A 25,840-nucleotide genomic window follows, 5' to 3' on the forward strand; every position below is an offset into this window, starting at 1 on the left:
TCGTATTGCAGAAGATCGGCGCTGCAATGTAGATTTGGCCAAGTTGTGACTATTTTTATATTTATGCAAATGAGGCTTTCTTAAGTACAACTGGGCGTGTTTAAACTGAAGTCCAAGTGGGCGTGTATTGTGTGTGTACATCTGGGCGTTTTTACTTGTTTTACTAGCTGGGCGTTGTGAATGGAAGTGTATGATGCTGACGAATCAGCATCATCCACTTCTCTTCGTTACCACCCAGCTTCTGGCAGTGCACAGACACACAGCGTGTTCGAGAGATCACGCTGTGACGTCACTTCCTGCCCCAGGTCCTGCATCGTGTTGGACGAGCGAGGACACATCGGCACCAGGCGACAGAGGCTACATCGACTTACCTGCAAACGCCGATGCTGCTGCAGAATCAACTGTAGCCTCTGTCGCCTGGTGCCGATGTGTCCTCGCTCGTCCGACACGATGCAGGACCTGGGGCAGGAAGTGACGTCACAGCGTGATCTCTCGAGAACACGCTGTGTGTCTGCACTGCCAGAAGCTGGGCGTTGTGAAGAGAAGTGGATGATGCTGATTCGTCAGCATCATACACTTCTATTCACAACGCCCAGCTAGTAAAACAAGTAAAAACGCCCAGATGTACACACACAATACACGCCCACTTGGACTTCACTTTAAACACGCCCAGTTGTACTTAAGAAAGCCTCATTTGCATAAATATAAAAATGCTCATAACTTGGCCAAAAATGCAAGTTTAAAAAAAAACAAAAAAAAAACGTTACTGTTATCTACATTGCAGCGCCGATCTGCTGCAATACGACATAGGGGTTTGAAAATCTGGTGACAGAGCCTCTTTAACCCCTAAAAAGCAGCGATCTTTATTGAACGCGGCTTTTAAGGGGTTAATCAGCGGGGACTCAGTGATCGGTCCCCGCTGTAGGAGCTGTGACAGCTGCTGTACGAGACAGCAGCTGTCACAGCTCCTGTATGTGTCGGGAGGACGGCCAAAACGGCCGTTACTCCCGAGACGTACTATTAGCTCATGGAGCGCGAACAATACAGCTGCCATGACCTAATAGTACGTCCAAGAGCGGGAAGGGGTTAACCCTTTCAAGACCGAGCTCATTTTGGCCTTCAGGACCAGCCCCATTTCTTCAAATCGGACATGTGTTACTTTATGTGGTAATAACTCCGGAATACTTTTGCCTATCCAAGCGATTCTGAGATTGTTTTCTCGTGGCATATTGTACTTTATATTAGTGGAAAAATTTGGTCATTAAATTCATTGCTTATTTGTGAAAAACACCAAAATGTTGAGAAAATTTGCAAAAATTATGATTTTTCTAATTTTAAATGTATCTGCTTGTAAAACAGATCGTAATACCACACAAAATAGTTACTATTTCACATATTCCATATGTCTACTTTATATTTGCATAGTTTTTTGAACATTATTTTATTTTTCTAGGACGTTACAAGGCTTAGTACTTTACCAGCAATTTCTCACATTTTCAAGAAAATTTCAAAAGGCGATTTTTACAGGGATCAGTTCAGTTCTAAAGCGGCTTTGAGGGCCTTATGTACTAGATAGACCCCATAAATCACCCCTTATTAAAAACTGCACCTCCCAAAGTATTCAAAACAGCATTCAGAAAGGTTATTAACCTTTTAGGCGTTTCACAGGAATTAAAGCAAAGTAGAGGGGAAATTTACAAATTTAATTTTTTTTGCTGCAATTCATTTGTAATACATTTTTTCTGTAACACAGAAGGTTTTACCAGAGAAACACAACACAAAATTTATTGCCCAGATTCTGCAGTTTTTAGAAATATCCCACATGTGGCCCTAGTGTGAAAATGGACTGAAATACCGGCCTCAGAAGCAAAGGAGCACCTAGTGGATTTTGTGGCCTCTTTTTTTTTAGAATATATTTTAGGCACCATGTCGGGTTTGAAGAGGTCTTGTAGTGCCAAAACAGTGGAAATCCCCCAAAAGTGACACGGTTTTGGAAACTGCACCCCTCAAGGAATTTTTCTAGGGGTATAGTTAGCATCTTGACCTCACAGTTCTTCTGCTATATTTATTGGAGTTTGCCTGTGAAAGTGAAAATCTACTTTCTTTCTGAAAAAATATAATAAAAAAAAAAAAAGATATTTGCAAGGAATAAAGAATAAAAAGCACCCCAAAACTTGTAAAGCTACTTCTCCCGATTACAGCAATACCCCATATGTGGTACTAAACTGCTGTTTGGACCCACGGCGGAGCTCAGAAGGGAGGGAGCGCCATTTGGATTTTGAAGCGCAGATTTTGCTGGATTGGTTTTCAGTGCCATGTCGCGTTTGCAACGCCCTGGAGGGAGCAAAACAGTGGAAACCCCCCAAAAGTGACCCCACTTTGTAGACTACACCCCTCAAGGAATGTTTCTAGGGGTATAGTTAGCATTTTGACCCCACAGTTTTTTTGCTGAATCTAGTGGAATTAGGCCGTGAAAATGAAAATCTACTTTTTTCTGAAAAAACAGAAATGTTTAATTTTTACAATGAATAAAAGAGAAAAATCACCCCAAAATTTGTAACGCAATGTGTCCTGATTACAGCAATACGCCATATGTAGTAATAAACTGCTGTTTGGACACACGGCAGGACTCAGAAGGGAAGGAACAATATTTGGCTTTTGGAGCTCAAATTTAGCTGGAATGGTTTTCAGGTGTCATGTCGCATTTGAAAAGCCCCTGAGGTACCAAAACAGTGGAAACCTCCCAAAAGTCCCTTTAGGGGACTGGAACGAGCGATCATTAGGTCGCTGGTACAATACACTGCAGTACTAATGTATTGCAGTATAATATAATTTTTACAGGCTCCTGTAACAGCGCGATCGCTGTTCCTGTCCATTAGTCCCCGGTGTCAGCTGTAATACCCAGCGGACACCTGCAGAATATGGAGCGGGCGCAGCGCGTGAGCCCGCTCCATATATAACCCCTCGCACCACGACATGCTATTAAGTCGTGGTGCGCGAAGGCGTTAATGCGCAGCAGATGGTGCAAAGTGAAAATTACAATTTTCCACTGATATTAACGCACAATATGTTGTGCCCAGTTTGTGCCACTGAAGACAAATACCTCATACAATGTTGAGCGGGTTCTCCCGGATATAAAATATATATGTGGATGTAAACTGGTGTTTGGGCACGCTGTGGGGCTCAGAAGGGAGGGAGTGCCATTTGGCTTTTGGAGCGTAGAGTTTGCTTGGTAACGGTTCTATTTGGGGTTTTGCTGGTATTTCAGTTTATGATGTGGGGGTATGTGTAAATTGGTCAGAGTACATCAGGACATAAGAGGGTATAATAATTCGGTAAATAAATAATAATCCGCAGATATGTGGCCGATGTCGCACTGATAAATGGCGCCCGATCTTATCAGCTTTTGGACACTGCACAATTTCTGTCGCTATATTCTGAGAGCCAGAACTTTTTTTATTTTTTCTTCACCGGAGCCGTGCAAGGACTTATTTGTTGCGGGACAATCTGTAGTTTTCATGTGATTTTACATGTGATTTTTTTTATCACTTTTTATTAGATTTTTTTTGGCAAGCAAAGTGACAAAAAAACAAATTCTGACAATGTTTTTTGTCTTTTTTTTTACACTTTTCACCGTGCGCTATAAATGACATTTTACGTTATTCTGCGGGTCGATACGATTACGGCGATAGCAGATGTATATCGTTTTTTTCATGTTTTGTGGCATTTGCGCAATAAAATCACTTTGATAAAATTATTTTGTTTTTGTGTCACCATATTCTGAGAGCCACAACTTTTTTATTTTTCAGTCAAAACAGCGGTGTAAGGGCTTGCTTTTTGCGGGACGGGATGTCGTTTTTATTGGTACTATTTTAGGGTACATGCGACTTTTTGATCACTTTTTATTCTATATTTTTGGAGGGTTGATTACCAAAAAAATAGTGATTCCGACATTGTTTTTTAATTATTTTTTTTGCGCTGTTGACCGTGCGGGGAAAATAACATTATAGTTTGGGTCGTTACGAACGCGGTGATACCAAATATGTGTACTTTTTTTTAACATTTTCATTTTTTTCCTATAATAAAAGACTTATTATAGGGAAAAAAAGCATTTTTTGTTTTTATAACTTGTTTTTACACTTTTATAAAACATTTTTATTACTTTATTTTTTTACTTTTTACTTGAAGACTGGCAGCACTGATCGCTGCTATAATACATTACACTACCTAGATAGTGTAACGTATTATAAACTGTCAGTGTGAAAATGAGTCACACTGACAGGAAGCTTATGAGGACCGGCCTCCGGCTGGTTCTCATAGGCTGCTGTGCATGGCAGGCCCGGGGGCCGTTGTGTGGCCCCCGGTTCTGCCTTATAACCGACTGCTTCACCCACAATCGGTCCCCGGGAAAGTTTGTTGTAGCAACAAACTTTCCAGTTTGTTGTAGTAACAAACTTTCCCGTTCGTTGCTACAACAAGCTTTCCCTGTGATCACATGACCGGGACCTGAACCAATTAGGTCCCGGTCATGTCTCCGGGACCAGAGACAGGGGTTAACAGCGCGATCCGGGTGTCCGCGCTACTCTGAGACACCCGGATCGCGCTTTTAACACCCACCGTGAATTCACGTCGGCACTGCACAGAGCCCAGCAAGTGCCGACGTGAATATACAGTGGGCGGTCGGGAAGCGGTTAAGGACACGGCCAATTTTGACCTTGAGGACAGAACAATTTTTTTAGATTTCCATCTTTGCATCCAGACGCTCATAACGCTTATTTTTTGTACGACATAGTTGTATGAGACTTTGTTTTTTGGGGAACAAGTTGTACTTTATGTAGGTACCATTTTTTGGTATAAATAAATTATCGTTTAATTTTTATTTTGGCGAAAATGCAGAACAAAAAGCAGTTCCGCAGCAGTTTTTTTTGTTTTTTTTTTTACACCAGACTCCGATCATAATGTTATACATTTGTTGTACAGGTTGTTACGGTCGTGGAGATACCAAATAGGTCTATATTATTTCATGTTTTGGGACTTACATTTTAAAAACTTTATTTATAAAAAAATGTGATTGTGTATTTTTTGTAACTTTTTATTTATTTATCATTAATTTTTTTTACATTCATTTAACTTTTTTTTTTAATCCCATAAAGGGATTTATCATTTCAATTTTGTAACTGTAATGTACTGGCATAGATCTATATGCCATTACATTAGCCTGTGTACTGATTGTACACAGGCAGTTGTTAGGGCATACCTCAGTATGCCCTAACAGGAAATAAGTTCAGATAGCCCTGGGGTCCTACACTGTGCAGTCGCTCAGAAAATGGCGGCACACAGTGTAGGAGGTTTGAAGGGAGGGGGGATTGTGTGAGGACACTAGAGGAGAGTGTGTCCACCCCAAATTTGCAGCATAAATCAATGAGGTTACTTTACCACAGTGCCGCAATTTTGGGAACTGCTCCCTCTAGTGACCAGCACATGGAAATGTTATAAATTAGAATCTAATTTATACTCTTTCCTGACTTGTGAAAAAATATTAAAACAATGTGTAATCACACAAATACTAATTGTTTAACTGAAAAAAAAAAAAAAAAAACAATTTCTAGCGACACATTCCCTTTAATGCCCAACTGGGCGTGTTTTTACTTTTGACCAAGTGGGCGTTGTGGAGAGAAGTGTATGACGCTGACCAATCAGCTGAAGAAAGGAAGATGATCACAGCACCGGAGATAACATTTGATGTAATATAATGGGTGCAAGACTTTACAGGAACCTGATCCAAGGTTCCACAGATGGAAACAACAATTTAAGGAACAAGGCAGCACAGAATTTTATTTACCCACAAATGCGACGTTTCAGTCCAGCAGGACTGAAAGGTCCTGCTGGACTGAAACGTCGCATTTGTGGGTAAATAAAATTCTTATTTTTGGATGTGCTGCCTTGTTCCTTGGAAATTGTTGCTGACCAATCAGCGTCATACACTTCTTTCCATTCATGTAATCAGCACATAATGATACTGTGTTATTCACTATGTGCTGTCACATACACACGCATTAACGTTACTGAAGTGTCTTGACAGTGAATAGACATCACCTCCAACCAGGACGGGATGTCTATTCACAATCCCTACATTTCGGTAAAGTTTGTGTGGGACTTACAGCACAGCAAGCGTAATCTCGCTGTAAACTGTAATTCACAGTGTGATCTCGCCCAACAATGGCCTCCTGGTCTACCACGTACGATAGCCTATTAGGCCCTGCCCAGAGACGGAACCTAATAGGCTTGCTGTCAGTGAATGACTGACAGACCTAATGCATACAAATTTTGAAAAGTGTAAAACTGAAAGTTTCCAAACAAACACTGCCTTTTTTTCTATAATAAGCCTTTTATTATAGGAAAAAAATGAAAGCGTTAAAAAAAAAAAAAAAAAAGTACACATATTTGGTATTGCTGCGTCCGTAGCGACCCAATCTACAAAACTATAATATTTTTCCCGCTCGGTGAACACCGCAAAAAGAAAATAAAACAAGGCCATAATCGCTATTTTATTCATCACCACCCCTGTGATCAAAAAGTCCCATGTACCCCAAATTAGTACCAATAAAAACGACAACCCGTACCGCAATAAACAAGCTTTTTGACTGAAAAATAAAGTTCTGGCTCTCAGAATATAGCGACAAAATGTGCAGAGCGTCCAAAAGCGGATAAGATCAGGCACCATTTATCTGTGCGACACTGGCCACATATCTATGAATTATTTATTTACTGCGTTATTATACCCTCTTATTATACCCTGATGTACTCCGCACAGATTACATATGCCCCCACATTATAAACTGACATACCAGTAAAACTCCAAATAGAAAAACTGCCAAGCTAAATCTGCGCTCCAAAGGCCAAATGGCGCTCCGTCTCTTCTGAACCCTACAGTGTGCCCAAACAGCAGTTTACGTCCACGTATAGGGCATCAGCATACCCGGGTGAACCAGCTTTGCAGTTTGCGAAGTGTGTCTTTGGTGGCACAAACTGGGCACAACATATTGTGCCCTAAAATGGCATATTAGCAGAAAATTGCAATTTTCACTTTGCACCATCTGCTGTGCATTAATTACTAATGAACACCTGTGGGGTCAAAATGCTCACTACACCCCTTAAAATGCCTAAAGGGATGTAGTTTCCAAAATAGTAAAACAAACCCCCAAGTAGTGACACCTATTTGACCTCAGAGCCCTGCAATTGTGGGCCAATGCTATGAAAATCACCAAAATAGACCTCAAATACGCATGGTGCTCTTCACTTCTGAGCCCAGTCATACGTCCAGGCAAACGATAAATGCCTTGAGGGGTGTAGTTTCTAAAACGGGGTAACTTCTTGGGGGCTTCCACTGTACTCTGGTACTTTAGGGTTTTGCAAAAGCAACATGGCGAGCAAAAACCAATCCAGCAAAATCTGCATGCCAAATAGCGCTCCTGCCGTGTGTCCATGTGTTGGATGGTTTTTCTCCTTTATACCTTGTGAAAATTAAAAAACTATTTTTTAGTGGAAAAATGTTGATATTCATTTTTACGGACTAATTCCAATAAATTATGCAAAAGACCAGTGGATTCCAAATTCTAACTATACCCCTAGATAGATTCTTTAACCCCTTAAGGACGCAGCCTAGTTTTGGCCTTAAGGCTCAGAGCCCATTTTTCAAATCTGACATATTTCACTTTATGTGGTAATAACGTCGGAATGCTTAAAACTACCCAAGCGATTCTGAGATTGTTTTCTCGTGACACATTGGGCTTCATGTTCGTGGTAAAATTTGGTCGATATATTCAGTGATTATTGGTGAAAAATTGCAAAATTTAGAGAAAATTTTTACAAAATTGCATTTTTCAGAATTGAAATGCATCTGCTTGTAAAACAGACGGTTATACCACCCAAAATAGTTACTAGTTCACATTTCCCATATGTCTACTTTAGATTGACATCGTTTTTTGAACATTATTTTATTTTTCTTGGACGTTACAAGGCTTAGAACATAAACAGCAATTTCTCATTTTTAAGAAAATTTCAAGCCTTTTTTTTAAGGTACCTCTTGAGATCTGAAGTGGCTTTGTGGGGCCTATGTATTAGAAACCCTGATAAAACACCCCACTTTAAAAACTTTTTAACCCTTCAGGCATTTCACAGGAATTAAAGCAAAGTGGAGGTGAAATTTGCAAATTTCATTTTTCTTGCTGAATTTCAATTTTATTCATTTTTTTTTCTGTAACACAGTAGGTTTTACCAGAGAAACACTACTAAATATGTATTGTCCAGATTCTGCAGTTTTTAGAAATGTCCCACATGTGGCTCTACTGCGCTCGTGGAATAAAACAAGCCCTAGAAGCAAAGAAGCACCTAGTGCATTTTGAGTCCTCTTTTTTATTAGAATATATTTTAGGCAGCATGCCAGGTTTGAAGAGGTGTTGAGGTGCCAAAACAGTAGGAATCCCCCAATAGTGACCCCATTTTGGAAACTACACCCCTCAAGGAATTCATTTATGGTTGTTGTTACCATTTTGACCGCAGTTTTTTCACAGCACGTATTTGAATTGGGCTGTGAAATGAAAAAAATTTTTCCCAATAAAATGTGATTTGTGATCAAAATTTCTTATTTTCACAGGGAACAAAATACCCCATTTTGTTGCCCAATTTGTCCTTAGTGTGGCAATACCCCATTTGTGGTGATAAACTGCCGTTTGGGCCCATGGGAGGGCTCAGAAGGAAAGGAGCACTATATGTTTGTTGGAGTCCAGATTTTGCTGGATTGGTTTTCGGGTGCCATGTCGCATTTGCAGAGCCCCAGAGGTATCAAAGCAATGGAAACCCACCATAAGTGACCCCATTTTGGAAACCACACCCCTCAAGGAATTCATTTATGGGTGTTGTGACCATTTTGACCCCATAGTTTTTTCACAGAACTTATTTGAATTGGGCTGGGAATGAAAACAAAATTATTTTTTTCAAATAATATGTCGTTTTGGCTGAATTTCTTATTTTCACAAGAAACAAAATACCCCATTCTGTTGAGCAATTTGTTCTGAGTGCCGCAATACCCCATTTGTTGCGATAAACTGCCGTTTGGGCCCATGGGAGGGCTCAGAAGGAAAGGACCACCATTTGGCCTACTGGGGATTTTCTAGTGCGAAGTCATGTATGCAGAAGCCCCTGAGGTACCAGTACAGTTGAAACCCGCAAGAAGTGACCCCGTTTTAATAACTACACCCTTAAGGCATTCATCTAGAGGTGTAGTGAGCATTTTGACCAGAGACCTACACCCCATAAACTGTAATGTGGGTTCTCCCGGGTATGGCAATACCCTACATGTGGCTGTTATCAGCTGCCTGGGCACACAGCAGGGCCCAGAAGGGAAAGACGAGGGGGGATAAGCTGTGCGGAGTACATCAGGGTAAGTAAAATTGGGGTAAATTATAAACCAAGGGATGATAAATTTTAAAACACTCTTTCATACAGAGCTCTGGTTTTTCAGGACACGTGTCACATTGATATATTGTGTCCTCCCTTACCCCCTCTTATAGCAGACTTTGGCAAGAAGTGAAAAAGTCAAAAGAAGTGCAGTTTGGGGAACTTCTTCTGGAAAGTGTTGCCCTGGTACGATGCATGCGGCCTCGCTTCCAGAAGTACTGGGTGCCCCCCTTCTTGGTCCCTAAAGATTAGGTTCTTGATAATCACCTCTTGAAATTCCAGGAAAGTTCCCGTCTGGCCTGCACATCGACGTAGCACATACACATTGTACAATGCCATCTGTATGATGTGCCCGGCCAGCTTCTTATACCACACCGCATGGCGCTGTAGGGCTTCAGGATTTGATCTTACAAGTCCATCCCTCCCATGTACCTATTGTAGTCCAGGATGCAGTCTGGTTTGGGGGTGGCCTTTCCTTCATATATCCTAAACCTGTAGGTATACCCTGATGCACTCTCGCAGCTTATACATCTTCACGCCATACCTTGCCCTCTTACCCGGCAGGTACTCGCAGAATTGAACCCTCCCTTTAAAATGTACCAGGGACTCCTCAATAGAAATACACTTCTCGGGGTGTATGCTTGGGAAAACCGGGCACTGGAACGGTCTAATAGGGGTCTCCGTTTATACAAACGGTCAAAACTGGGGTCACCTCGGGGTGGGCACGGCTCATTATCAGTATAATGTAAGAAGCGAAGTATTGCCTCATTTATTTATTTTTTTAGGTTCCAGTTCAGTTCTGAAGCTGCTTTGAGGGGCCCATATATTAGAAACCCCTATCAAATACCCCATTTTAGAAACTAGACCACTCAAAGTATTCACAACAGCATTTAGAAAGTTTATGAACCCTTTAGGTGTTTCACAGAAATTTAGAGCAAAGTAGAGGTGAAATTTACATATTTTTTTTTTTGTCAGAAAATCCTCTTTATACCATTTTTTTTTTATAACACAAAAGGATTTATCAGAGAAACGCAACTTAATACGTATTGCCCAGATTCTGCAGTTTTGAGAAATATCCCACATGTGGCCCTAGTGCGGTAATGGACTGAAGCACCGGCCTCCGAAGCAAAGGAGCACCTAGTGGATTTTGAGGCCTCTTTTTTATTAGGCACCATGTCCGGTTTGAAGAGGTCTTGTGGTGCCAAAACATTGGGAACCCCCCAAAAGTGACCCCAATTTGGAAACTAGACCCCTTGAGGAATTCATTGTAGTTTTCTTGGGGTGCATGCGGCTTTTTGATCAGTTTTTATTCTATTTTTAGGTGGCGTGGTGACTAATAAACAGCAATTCTACTATTGTTTTTTTATTCTTTTTTTTTTTTACGGCGTGCACCGTGCGCTATAAATGACATTCACTTTATTCTGCGGGGCGATACGATTACGGCGATACCAGATGTTTATAGTTTATTTTTATGTCTTATGGCGTTTGCACAATAAAATACGTTTTGTAAACAATCATTCACTTTTTGTGTTCCCTTATTCTAAGAGCCATAACGTTTTTATTTTTCAATCAATAAAGCCGTGCGAGGACTTATTTTTTGCGTAACGAACTGTAGTTTCGATCAGTACCATTTTTAGGTACATGCGACTTTTTGATCTCTTTTTATTCCATTTTTGGGAGGTGAAGTGACCAAACAATTGTGATTGTGGTTCGGTTTATTATTATTTTCTTTTACGGCGTTCACCATGCGGGATAAATAACGAAATAATTTTGTAGTTCAGGCCGTTACGGACGCGGCGATACCAATTATGTATAGTTTATTTGTTTGTTTATATATTTTTATTAATAATAAAGGACTGATAAGGGAAAAAGGGGGATTTTTACTTTTAACACCATTAAAACTTTTATTTTCTTATTTTTACACATCTTTTTTTAACTTTTTTTTTACTTTATTACTTTGTCCCACTAGGGGACTTGAGGGCAGGAGGCCCTGATCGCTATTCTAATACACTGCACTACATGCGTAGTGCAGTGTATTAGAACTGTCAGCTACTCCCTGACAGCAAGCATAGTGGGTCCTGACGTTGTCAGGACCCACTAGGCTTCCGTCTATGGCATAGCCGGACGCCATTGTTTGGTGTCCGGTTGCCATAGTCACCATCGCCGGCCGCTATCGCGTAGCAGGCCGGCGATGGCAGCTTAACCCCTAAAAAGCCGCGATCTCTATAGAACGCGGCTTTAAGGGGTTAATCAGCGGGGACACAGCGATCGGTCCCCGCTGTAGGAGCTGTGACAGCTGCTGTACGAGACAGCAGCTGTCACAGCTCCTGTATGTGTCCGGAGGACGGCCGAAACGGCCGTTACTCCCGAGACGTACTATTAGGTCATGGAGCGCGAACGATACAGCTGCCATGACCTAATAGTACGTCCAGGAGTGGGAAGGGGTTAAGGGATGTAGTTTCCCAAATAGTGTCACTTTAGGGGGTTCCTACCGTTTTGGCCCCGCAGGCACTTTGTACTTGTGACATGGCACCTGAAAACCATTCCCGCTAAATTTGATCTCCAAATGGTGAGCCTTCCCTTCTGAGCCCGGCCGTGTGTCCAAACAGCAGTTTATGAAACTATAGAGTATTGCTGTAATCGGGAGAAATTGCTTTTCAAATGTTGGGGTGCCTTTTCTCCTTTATTCCTTGTAAAAATTGAAAATTTCTACGTTTCATTTGAATTTTTTTTTTTCGATTTTCATTTTCACGGCTTCATTCCACTAAATTCAGCAAAAAAACTGTGGTGTCAAAATGCCCACTATACCCCTTGATAAATTCCTCGAGGGGTGTAGTTTGTCAAATTGTGTCTTTTCGGGGGTGTTTCAACTGTTTTGGCCCCACAAGACCACTTCAAACCTGACATGGTGCCTAAAATATATTCTTCTAAAAAAAAAAAAAAGGCCCCAAAATCCTCTAGGTGCTCCTCTGCTTCTGAAGAAAAAAGGATTACAAATGAGTTTCTGCAAGAAAATATTAAATTTGTACATAGCAGTTTTGAATACTTTGAGGGGTTCAGTTTTTCAAATGGGGCGATTTATGGGGGTTTGCATTGTATGGGCCCCTCAAAACCACTTCAGAACTGAACTGGCCCCTGTAAAAATAGCCTTTTGAAATTTTCTAGAAAATGTGAGAAATTGCTGCTAAAGTTCTAAGCCTTGTAACGTCCTAGAAAAATAAAACGATGCCAATCTAAAGTAGACATACGGGAAATGTTAATTAGCAACTATTTTGTGTGGTATAAACCACCTGTCGTACAAACAGATACATTTAAATTTAGAAAAATGCTCCATTTTCGCTACATTTGGGTGTTTTTCCATAATTTAATACTGAATGTATTGACCAAATTTTACCAGTAAGAAAGCTCAAGGTCTCATGAGAAAACAAACAAACTCAGAATCACTTGGATAGGTAAAAGAATTCAAAAGTTATTACCACAAAGTGACAGATTTGAAAAATGGGGCTGCGTCCTGAACGTGCCAACTAGTCCACGTCCTTAAAAGGTTAAAAAGGGAAGCACCAGTGAAACTAGAGTTTGCCAATATTTTACATTATGAAGTCCTTCCATTCACACAGATTATAAAAAGAAACAAAAAAACTGCTACTTAGAGACACTCCAGCGATTGCATGCAAAAAAACTCAGTGTTTGACTAGGCCTAAAGGGGGTTTTCCCCATCTTGGACATTTATGGTATATGCCATAATTGTCCAATAGATGTGGGTCCCACCTCTTGGTCTAGTACAGGGCCCCCTGTACCACATTCTGCCGCTGGACTCCGGCTACTGGGTAACAAGCTGGCCGGGATTTTCAGAAACAGACTAGCGAGTTTTGCTATTCTGTTTCTCAAACAAGTGAAACGGAGTTGCGAAAACAGCGTAGCTCACTGTGCTACATGGTTTGTTATTTCCATTCACTTCTATGGGAATTCCGGAAACAGCATAGGAAAACTCACTGTATACAGAAAAACTCAGGCACCTTGTCAGTCAGTAGGCAGAGCCCAGCGACAACAGCTGGTGCATCTATCGGACATTTATGTCATATCCTATGACTATGCTATAAATGTCTGAGATGGGAATACCTCTTTAAAAGAAATAAGACGATGACGAGAAAACAATTTTCATGCAATTGACACTACAATATGAGGTCTGGTTCAATGTGGTGGGATTTAAAGGATATCTGAATTTATCCCCAGAATCTGGTCTTAAAATTATCTTTAAGGGGTTTTCCCGCGAGGGACATCTATGACATATCCACAGGACATGTCAAACGTCAGATAGATGTTGGTCCCACCTAAATCCCGTTCTACCGGTGTGTTTCAGCTGATTTCAAACCATGAAGGTGAAAAAAGCGTAGCTCGCTGAGATACGTTGCTTCCGTAACAGCTATTCACTACTATAGAAGTTACGAAAACAGCATAGCTACACTGTTTTCATAACTCCCGACCATAAAGTCAGGAAGTAGCCGAAAGTCAGCGATAGTAGACAAAGCTTAAAGAGGCTCTGTCACCAGATTTTGCAACCCCTATCTGCTATTGTAGCAGATAGGCGCTGCAATGTAGATAAGAGTAACGTTTTTTGTTTTTAAAAAACGAGAATTTTTGGCCAAGTTATGACCATTTTTGTATTTATGCAAATGAGGCTTGCAAAAGTAAAACTGGGCGTGTTGAAAAGTAAAAGTACAACTGGGCGTGTATTATGTGTGTGTTACATCTGGGCGTGTTTACTACTTCTACTAGCTGGGCGTTCTGACGAGAAGTATCATCCACTTCTCTTCAGAACGCCCAGCTTCTGGCAGTGCAGACACAGCGTGTTCTCAAGAGATCACGCTGTGACGTCACTCACTTCCTGCCCCAGGTCCTGCATCGTGTCGGCCACATCGGCACCAGAGGCTACAGTTGATTCTGCAGCAGCATCAGCGTTTGCAGGTAAGTAGCTACATCGACTTACCTGCAAACGCCGATGCTGCTGCAGAATCAACTGTAGCCTCTGGTGCCAATGTGTCCTCGCTCGTCTGACACGATGCAGGACCTGTGAGTGACGTCACAGCGTGATCTGGCAGAAGCTGGGCGTTCTGAAGAGAAGTGGATGATACTTCTCATCAGAACGCCCAGCTAGTAAAAGTAGTAAACACGCCCCGATGTACGCACATAATACACGCCCAGTTGTACTTTTACTTTTCAACACGCCCAGTTGTACTTTTGCAAGCCTCATTTGCATAACTACAAAAATGGTCATAACTTGGCCAAAAATGCTCGTTTTTTAAAAACAAAAAACGTTACTGTAATCTACATTGCAGCGCCTATCTGCTGCAATAGCAGATAGGGGTTGCAAAATCTGGTGACAGAGCCTCTTTAACCCCTTCAGGACGCAGCCTGTTTTGGCCTCGTGGACACAGATAATTGTTTCAAATCTGACATGTGTCACTTTATATGGTAATAACTCTGGAATGCTTTTACCTATCCAAGTGATTCTGAGATTGTTTTCTCGAGACATATTATACTTTGTTAGTGAAAAAATTTGGTCGATAAATTCAATATTTATTTGTGAAAAACGTCAAATTTTAGCAAAAATTTGAATTTTTCTAAATTTAAATATATCTGCTTGTAAAACAGATAGTAATACCACACAAAAGAGTTACTAGTTAACATCCCCCATAATAGTATACCTACATGAAGAACACCACGGAAAAGTTCATTTGTTATAGTCATATATCGGACTTAGTACATAGTATCTATGGGGACTCAAGCATGGTAGTAACGGTGGAACCCGCTGATTAATAGCAAAACCTAAAGTTCGGAGTCTGACACACCAAAATAGTATTAAAACAAAGTAACTTTATTGAATTCATCTAAAAGAACACATATGTTAAAAACAGAGATGATTTCCACAGTGCGGAAAGACAACCAGATTGAATATACATAATACATCCAAATACATGAGTAATAGGCGACACCGTTTAATCACAGAAATAAATTAGCAGTATATTGCAATTGTATGATGTATGTATTCTGATACATTGACCGGCAAGAGAACCTGTTCAGCAACAGAAAAATTATTATTTCAATTTAAATATAAATGAGTGTAAATCAATGCCCCTGAGTAGAGCCAGATGAGAAAGGCAATAGTACTATACACGAGCAAGATGCATAGCTCAGTTTAACCAAGTAGAAAACGCATATCATAAGGCAAAATCAGGGCAATAGCTATGTTATCAGCCACGATTTAAACACTCAGTACACAGTAAGTTTAACATAATAAAGAAACCTTTTTGCTGAAAGAAAATACATATGCTGAAAGGACCAGTGTCACAGGGAAAAAATGTTTTAGATCAATTTGCTTTTAGTGTTTTATTAACCCCTTAGTGACCAGCCCATTTTAGGCCTTAATGACCAAGCTATTTTATTCGTTTTTCTATAGTCGCATTCAAAGAGCTATAACGTTTTTATTTTTTCGTCTACATAGCTGTATGAGGACTTGTTTTTTGCGGGATTAGTTGTGCTTTTTAATAGCACCATTTTTGGGTACATATAATTTTTATATTAACTTTTATTAACCTTTTGGGGGGGGGGGGGGATTATAACAAAAACCTGAAATTCTGCCATTGTTCTATGCGTTTTTAAATTGACGCCGTTCACTGTGCGACGTAATTAACATGTTACCTTTATTCTATGGGTCGGTACGATTACGACGATACCACATATGTAGGGGTTTTTTTTTTTATGTTTTACGACTTTTGCACAATAAAAACACTTTTGAACTAAAATTATTTGCTTTTGCATCGTCGCTTTCCAAGAGCCGTAATTTTTTTATTTTTCCATCAATGTAGTGATTTTTTGGGCTTGTTTTCTGCGGGACAAGACGTAGTTTTGAATGGTACTGTTTTGGGGTGCATGGGACTTGATTCATTTTTATTATGACTTCTTTGGTGGGCAATGGAAAAAAATTGCAATTTCGCCATGGTTTTTTGCGTGTTTTTTTTACGGTGTTCACCTTGCGGTTTAAAGGACATATTAACTTTATTAATGGAGTCATTACGGTCGCGGCGATACCACATATGTGTACTTTTTTTTTTTTACACTTTTACTAAATAAAACCACTTTTTATGGAAAAAAATGGATTTATTTTTTTACTGTACTTTTTATTAATAATCTTTATTTCACTTTGATGACTTATTTTATTAGTCCCACTAGGGGACTTTACTGTGCGATGTTCCAATCGCTGCTATAATGCTTTGCTATACTTCGTATACCAGAGCATTATTGCCTGTCAGTGTAAATCTGACAGGCAATCTGTTAGGACGTGCCTCCGGTGCGTCCTAACAGGCATATGTCCAGGGCAGACCTGGGGGCTTTTATCAAGCCCCCGGCTGCCATGACACCCCATCGGAGACCCGCGATTGCATTCGCGGGCCGCCAATGGGTGACAGAGGGAGCGCACTCCCTTTGTAAACAAAGTTAAATGCCGCGGTCGCTATTGACGGCGGCATTTAACGGGTTAAACGGCCGCGATCGAAGTAAACTTCGATCGCGGGCGTTGGAGCAGGAGCTCAGCTGTCATCAGACAGCAGAGCCCCGGCTCCTGCCTGCACGGGAGACCCGTGCAGGACTTAGACTAGGCTGACGTGAAAAGGCGTCAGCCTAGCCTAAAACCCATTAGTGACTCACGTGAAAAGGCGTATTGGTGGTCACTAAGGGGTTAAAAAAAAATATATTTATTTGTGTGTTACTTTTTTTTATTTTTTCACTTTTCCTTGTCTATGAGGGCTGCCATTTTTTTTTCTATCTCTATGTGTCGATTAACGACACATACAGACATGGAATACGGCACATACATCCCCATAGAGAATGCGAACGGGGCCCGTTCCATCCACTATGCTGTACGCCGTCTGTGTCCAAATTGAACTGTGCGACGTCCGGCGCCATTTTCTTGTGGACCGGAAGTCGCAGCCGGACAGTAAGATTACTACTTCCGGTCGCGGCTTCCGGACTTGTGCACTTGGAGCGGAGGTAGCAGACGGAGCGGACGGACCGGAGGGAGCGGCAGGAGCAGGTAAGTTAGGTCTGTGTATGTACGTGTTTTACTGTGTGTTTACTACTGTATGTAAACCTACTACACTGTGTTAGCTAAAAAAATGGCGACACACAGTGTAGGAGGTTTGACCGTTCAATCCCCTCGTTTCTCCTGGCACTAGCCAAGATAAAGGAGGGGGGGATTCTGAGAGCGAGTGAGTTTTCTCACATTTTGCAGCATAAAGCAATGTGGTTTTACCACATGCAATGCTGCAATTTTGGGAATTGCTCCATCTAGTGACCAGCACTGGGAAATGTTATAAATTAGAATCTAATTTATTATATTTCCTGACTCGTGAAAAAATTAGAACAATGTTTAATCACCTACACACTAAAAAAAAATTCTAGCGACACATTCCCTTGAAGAGGAACTCTTACCCATTGTGACAGTCACCGTCTCTGGTGTCAACCCCCATATGTATTTTCTTTCAGCAAAAAGGTTTCTTTATTATGTTAAACTTACTGTGTACTGAGTGTTTAAATCGTGGCTGATAACATAGCTATTGCCCCGATTTTGCCTTATGATATGCGTTTTCTACTTGGTTAAACTGAGCTATGCATCTTGCTCGTGTATAGTACCATTGCCTTTCTCATCTGGCTCTACTCAGGGGCATTGATTTACACTCATTTATATTTAAATTATATTTGAATTGAAATAATAATTTTTCTGTTGCTGAACAGGTTCTCTTGCCGGTCAATGTATCAGAATACATACATCATACAATTGCAATATACTGCTAATTTATTTCTGTGATTAAACGGTGTCGCCTATTACTCATGTATTTGGATGTATTATATATATTCAATCTGGTTGTCTTTCTGCACTGTGGAAATCATCTGTTTTTAACATGTGTTATTTTAGATGAATTCAATAAAGTTACTTTGTTTTAATACTATTTTGGTGTGTCAGACTTCGAACATCCCCCATATGTCTACTCTATGTTTGCATCAGTTTTTTGCTATGGACAGCGCTCGGACGCCGGCGGTGTCAGTGTCCGCGGCAACCTGTTCTCTGACAGCCGAACCGATTGGTTCGGCTACAGAGAATATGATCACCGTTATTGACCGCTTCCTGACCGCCCACAGCAAATTCACGTCGGCGCTTGCTGGGCTCTGTGCAGCGCCGACGTGAATATACAGTCGGTGTTAAAAGCGCGATCCGGTGTGTCTCAGAGTAGCGCTGACACCCGGATCGCGCTGTTATCCCCTGCCTCTGGTCCCAGAGACATGACCGGGACCTGATTGGTTCAGGTCCCGATCATGTAATCGCAGGGAACGTTTGTTGTAACAACAAACTGGAAAGTTTGTTGCTACAACAAACTTTCCCAATGACCGATTGCAGGTGCTGCCGTCGGTTGCATGGCAAAAGCGGAGGCCATACAACGGCCTCCGGTCTGCCATTCACAGAAGCCTATGAGGACCAGCTGGTCCTCATAGGTTTCCGGTCAGTGTGACTGTCAGCGTCACACTGACAGTTTATAATACATTACACTACCTAGGTAGTGTAATGTATTATAGCAGTCATCAGTGCTGCAGGTCTTAAAGTAAAACAAGTAAAAAAAAAAAAATACAAATGTTTTATGAAAGTGTAAAAACAAGTTATAAGTTACAAAACCATAAAATGCTTTTTTTCCTATAAGTCTTTTATTATAGGAAAAAAAATAAAACTTTAAAAAAAGTACACATATTTGGTATCACCGCGTTTGTAACGACCCAAACTACGGTGAACCCTGCAAAAAATAATTAAAAAACAATACTAGCATCACTATTTTTTTTGGTCATCACCCCTCCCAAAATATAGAATAAAAGAAATGAAAAAAAAAAAGTGATCAAAAATTTGCATGGACCCCAAAATAATACCAATAAAAACTACACCCCGTCCCGCAAAAAACAAGCCCTTCCACAGCTTTTTTGACTGAAAAATAAAAAAATTACGGCTCGGAGAATCATTTTATAGAAAACCGATTTTATTGCGCAAACGACACAAAACAAAAAAAATATATATACATATGGTATCGCCGTAATCGTACCGACCCGCAGAATAAAGTAAAATGCCATTTATAGCGCACAGTGATTACTGTAAAAAAAAAAAAAAAAAAAAGAAGGACAAAAAAACATTGTCAAGATGTATGTTTTCTTTGTCACTTTGCTTGCCCAAAAAAAAACCCCACGATGCCGAGAATCCCTTTTTCATTATTCACGCCGTAAAAGTTAGATTATATAACTTACACCGTGAATTTTTTCTACCCCCAAACTGCGCAACAACAATATATAAAAACTACAAGCCACGTCAATGCAAAAATAAAAAAAAGTTATGGCTTTTGAAAGGCAGAGGCAAAATTTAGCTGGTCACGAAGAGGAGAGATATATATATATATATATATATATACATACATATATACATATATATACATACATATATACACACACACACACATTATATATATATATATTTCTTTTTTTCATTCTTCACAGGTCACTAGATTTTAGAAAACATTGCAAAGACAAATAGTACAATAGAGATTTGATGCAGGCCCGATCAGTCATCCATGTATAGAAATAGACCTGACCAAGCGCATTTCTCCAAACCAATCAATAAGCTATGTGTTGGCGAGTAGTTTTCCAATTCACATGTTAAAAACAAAGCAAAAATGAACAGAAAATTATTTTGCCCTGTGGCAAGATGGGCTTCCTCTTTATAGGGAGGATGCCCTCAAAGGGCAACTGTAATGCTGCTAGATACAGTTACTCTGCTGCAACACCACCGTGAAAAAGTGAACCCACAATGCATGTCAAAAGAGCCTCAAGACGCAAATGCACCAGACTGGAGATATCTTTATCTCCTCGGCTGTTGCAGCAAGTCCGGGCAACTCCAGGCTTAACCATCTGTCATGACTATAAAGAAGGCAAATCACAAAATTAAGATCTCAGGAAACGGCTGGCAGATACAGACTGTGTGGGTGCACTGCTTTGAATAGTTAAAGAGTGACTGCACTTTCAAATTTTTGATATGTCAAAAGTTTGGATCAGTGGGGGTCTGGGTTCAGAGACCCCCACTGTTGCTGAAACTAAGGTGCATAAGTGCTCAGTGCTACTCTGATCAGCGCTCCCTGTCAGGCTAGAGACGGCTCAAATACATGTTCTATGTGAGCGGTCTCCAGGCTGATGAAGAGCACGGTTTAGAGCCGAAGATGCAGGGCACCCAGCTGAGCGCTTCTTCACCTACGTTTCAGTGACGGTGGGGGAGTCTCAGAACCCAGACCACACAGGTTCAAGCTTCTGATATGTCTCTATGACATCAAAAGTTTGATCATAGTGCAGTCACTCTTTATTCTAAAGTCGACCTTTACACTTGATCAGACAAACAGATAGTTTCCATTATGAGAAAATCCATTCAAAAAGAGGCATGTATCTCTAAACCCCTTCTAAAGTTGAATATTTGCAACGTCATACACTGGGAATTCAGATGTGACTGATATTAGTAAGGTATCTAAAAACTATAAACAAAATGTGGCTACAAAAAGCCTTAAAAATCAGACTGGGTGCAACTTTCTAAAATACACCAGTTTCGGTCTCTGAGCTGATGTTCCAGGGGGAGCAATGTAACAAGTGTTATACACTCCCCTTACATCATACCCAGAAAGCCTGATCTTGTGAATGCAGCAGCTCTATATCGTAGACACATACACAGGACATGAAGACTCTAGTACTGAATTTCTACAATATATCTTTGATTTCAAACAAGCTCAAGCTGTGTATCTACAGATACACTATATGGTGTAAAGTATGTGGACACCTGCTCATCACACGTACACTATATGAGCAAGAGCATTGGGATACACCTCTTAATCATTGAATTCAGGTGTGTAATTCTGTCCCATTACCACAGGTGTATAACATCCCGCACCTAGCCCTGCGGTCTGCCTATACAAACATTTGTGAAAGAACGGGTCGTACTAAAGAGATCATCGAGTTCCAGCGTGGTACTGCAATAGGATGCCACCACTGCAGCAAGTCAGTTTGTGAAACGTCTTCCCTCCTAAATATTCCATGATCAATTGTGAGTGTTATTACTGTAAAGTGTAAATGTTTAGGAACCACAGCAAGTAAGTGGCAGACCATGTCAATTTACAGAGCGGGGTCGCCAAGTGCTGTGGTGCATAAAAGTCACCAACACTCTGCTGACAATGCCAGGGGAAGTTTGAAGCTCTGCAGGTATTAATATCAATCAGCACAAAAACCGTGCCCTGGGATCTTCATGGCCGAGCAGCTGCATGCCAGCCTTACATCACCAACCACAATGCCAAGCGTCTGATGCAGTGGTGAACAGCTGCCACTGGAGTCTGGAGCAGTAGAAATGTGTTCTGTGAAGTGATGAATCACGCTTCTCTATCTGGCAGTCTGATAGACTAGTCTGGATTTGGTGAATGTCAGGAGAACGTTACCTGCCTGACTGCATTGTGCCAATAGTGAAGTTTGGTGGAGGAGGGATAATGCTATGGGGTTGTTTTTCAGCGGTTGGCCTATGCCCCTTGGTTTCAGTGAAGAAAAATGCTAACGCTTCACCATACTGATACATTTTGGACAATTGTATACTGCCAACTTTGTGGAAACCGTTTAGGGTTCAGCCCTTTTCTGTTCCATCATGACTGTGCCCAGTGCACAAAGTAAGGTCTATAAAGACAGTTGGGTGAGTTTGGCGTGGAAGAACTTGACTGGCATGCACAGACGTCTAACCTCAACCCCATCCAACACCTTCCCAGAAAATCTTCCCAGGAGAGTGGAAGCTGTTAACTGCAGATTGGGGAACCAATGATGTATGATGGGGTTGAGGCCAGGGCTCTGTGACACTCGAATTCTTCGCCACCAAACTCACCCAACCATGCATTTATGGACCTTGCTTTGTGCGCTGGTGCAGTCATGCTGGAACAGGAAAGGCCCAAACTGTTCACACAGTCGGAAGCAAACAACTCTCTAATATGCTTGATCATAGAATTACCCTTCACTGAAAATAAGCCAATCCCTGAAAAACAGCCCCATAACATTATCCCTCCTCCACCAAATGATACAGTAGGCACTATGCATCCCAGTAAGTAGCACTCTCCGGGCATCTGCCAATTCCCGATTCCCCCATCAGACTGCCAGGTAGTAAAACTGTGATCCATCACTCCAGGGAAACACATTTCCACTGCTCCAGTCCATTGGCGGCATGCTTTGTTCCACTCCGGCCAACTCTTGGCATTGTGCACGGAGATATTAGGCTATGTTAGATGCTGCCGTCTCAGACCTGGCAAGGATTACAGGAGACAATAGCGCAGCATGCCGCGGTGTTGTGTCCGGTTAAATCACTGATACCCCAACAGAAAGCCCACGGAACATATTGCCAATGGGCTCCGTAAGCAACGGCGGTGTCCGTTGTGCAACGGAACAGTTGCTTCAGTTATTCCCTTGTTCTGCTCCTCTGACGAGGCAGAACAATGGACTAGCACAATGCAGGTGTGAACCCAGCCTTAGTTTTGTGTACAGCTGCTTGACCATGGAAACCTATTTTATGATTCTCCCTACACAGTTCACAGCCATATCTTCCGGGGGTCAGTTTGAAGCTCTGTAGAGAATGATACAACAGAGAATAGGCGCTTCAGAACTCGGCAGCCCTGCTCTGAGTTTGCGTGGTCTACTGCTTCGTGGCTCAGCAGCTTGTTACTCCTAGACGTCTCCGATTCACTATATTATTTACAGGTGACCAGGGCAGATCTAGCAGATATTTTTTTCCCCAAACTTGATATCCTATGATAGTGCCACATTTAAAGTCACTGAGCTCTTCAGTACTACCCATACTATAAGCAAAGTATGTCTATGGCGATTGCATGGCTGTGCGCTTACTCCTGTTTGCAATGAGTGCGGCTAAAAGAATAAAACCACACAAAGTGGCATTGATGTGGTCGAAAACTGCTGGTTACAAACTCCTGCAGCCAAAATAAAATAAACCCTTACAGCCGCAAATTTTTGGCAGGTAACCAGCAGTTTTTCCCGGAACACCATCAAACGGTCATTAACAAGCAATTTAACAACCGAACCAAACAGGACGGCGGCATGGTTTTCAGCCACGTTACCGTATGGCCTTACCCAAACACCTGAACTCAATCAGTGCTTTGTTGGCTACAGCCAGGTATGGCATGCAAGAAACGAATCTATGACGATTGGATGTTTGACACGAGCGCCCTATCACCTGATCGGACGAGATGCAATTATTCTTTCGATTTGCATATTGTACCATAACTTTTGCTTTCTACAATCAGAGTTGAGAAGCACCAACCAAATTCTGTATACACCCATCTGTCCCACCATCTGGAATGCAGAGACTGCCACTTCTTATACCAAAGTGACCAAAACGACATTGGCAGCACTCACCTTGAGACGTTTGACCACCTCATCGTTGGTGATCTTATCTGTGATCTCCTTCACCCCGGGCGGGTATATGATTTTGCCATCATTGGGTTTCTGCTGGGTAGGGAACTCCATTATGCCTGACTTCACTTCTTGCACAGTCCTCTAGCGGCCTCTATAGGTCAGAAAACAAAACGTCACCTACATGTTCAGAACATGAGACAAAAACAGCCCAATAAAAGCCCCACTCACCCCGTGCCCGGTACTAACACAACATTTACGGGCGGGGACCGGGAGAGCCCTGCAGGGAGGAGAGCGGCGCAGTATGTGATCGGGACAGGTAGGGGAGACGGTGGGAAGTGGTAGTTACTTTTACCCGGCAAGGATTGAATGGAAGGCCGGAAAGAGTAAATGAGCACCTCAGGGGGTTTCCCGCACAAGTACAGCGCTCCGGGAGGTATACAGGCAGCGGACGGGACGGCTGCTCTAGAGAAGTGGACGAGGCCTGCAGTGCGGGCCTCACACTTTACACGAAACTGAAGCTCTGACTCCTGTCAGCAGTATAAACCTCAGGCCCCAGAGTGCCGTATATGTACACAGAATGGCTCCGCTCCGAGTCTTACCTCCAGAGGAGGGCGAGCTCCCCCCGCATGTATCCGGCGCCCGGTGTGTCGGGGCGGTTCTCTCAGAGAAGGAGGAGTGTATGAGGGGAAGGCCTCTCGGCGTGCACCTAGCTTCCTGTCCAGAGCGCCCCGTCTCTCGCAGGCACGGATCACCGGGCACCAATCAGCAGACGGACTCGTACCCCCGCACCGGGGTTCCAGAGCTTGAACGCCGTGCTCGGTTACGGCGGACACACGCTCAGGCTCGTCGCCGCCACACTCCCTCACACGCTGCTACCGCTGTTGAAACCGGGGCTCTCACTGGCGCACAGCGACCTCTTGCGGTTGGCGCCAAAACTCTGGAGACGAAGTAGGAAACTGAGCGAACGAAACAAAATCTTGTGTGACCTCTGACCTCCCAGCAGTAGTGACCCCGAGTTCAATGCAAAGCCGTCATGTCTCAGGGAGTCATTCACAAGATCACAACATTATATGTAGCTTGGAAAGGATTAGTATGTACGGCAGCCTGTAGTGCAGTGACCTACATACAACGAGTGGAACTACAACTCCCAGCACTTGATTTTTGCAATATTTATGCAATAACCATTAACCCCTTAGTGACCAGCCCATTTTAGGCCTTAATGACCAAGCTATTTTAGTCGTTTTTCTATAGTCGCATTCAAAGAGCTATAACTTTTTTATTTTTTCGTCTACATAGCTGTATGAGGACTTTTTTTTTTGCGGGATTAGTTGTGCTTTTAATAGCACCATTTTTGGGTACATATTTTTTTATTAACTTTTTTTGGGGGGATTATATTAAAAAACTGAAATTCTGGCATTGTTCTATGCGTTTTTAAATTGACGCCGTTCACTGTGCGGCGTAAATAACACATTACCTTTATTCTATGGGTCGGTACGATTACGGCGATACCACATATGTAGAGGTTTTTTATGTTTTACGACTTTTGCACAATAAAAACACTTTTGAACTAAAATTATTTGTTTTTGCATCGTTGCTTTTCAAGAGCTGTAACTTTTTTATTTTTCATCAATCTAGTGATTTTTTTGGGCCTGTTTTCTGCGGGACGAGACGTAGTTTTGAATGGTACTGTTTTGGGGTGCATTGGACTTATTGATTCATTTTTATTATGACTTTTTTGGGGGGCAATGGAAAAAAATTGCAATTTCGCCATTGTTTTTTGCGTTTTTTTTACGGTGTTCACCTTGCGGTTTAAATTACATATTGACTTTATTAATGGAGTCATTACGGTCGCGGCGATACC

The 25,840-nt window shown here is 41.8% G+C and overlaps 1 protein-coding gene across 3 annotated transcripts in view; it reads right to left on the minus strand.

The window, feature by feature from the left end:
* The window catches only part of PDS5A (PDS5 cohesin associated factor A), a 153,161-nt gene extending 128,269 nt beyond the window's left edge, over positions 1–24,892 (minus strand). For all 3 annotated transcript variants that reach the window (XM_075859341.1, XM_075859335.1, XM_075859328.1), the window contains exons 1-2: positions 24,579–24,892; positions 23,980–24,130 (exon numbers count right to left, since the gene is read on the minus strand). In XM_075859341.1, coding sequence (XP_075715456.1) covers positions 23,980–24,090 — 111 coding nt within the window. In that variant the 5' untranslated portion in view covers positions 24,091–24,130; positions 24,579–24,892. The remainder of the gene's footprint in view (positions 1–23,979; positions 24,131–24,578) is intronic.
* Between the last annotated feature and the right edge of the window lie 948 nt (positions 24,893–25,840).

The sequence above is a fragment of the Rhinoderma darwinii genome, chromosome 1 (genome assembly GCF_050947455.1).
Source record: "Rhinoderma darwinii isolate aRhiDar2 chromosome 1, aRhiDar2.hap1, whole genome shotgun sequence".
Classification (NCBI taxonomy): Eukaryota; Metazoa; Chordata; class Amphibia; order Anura; family Rhinodermatidae; genus Rhinoderma; species Rhinoderma darwinii.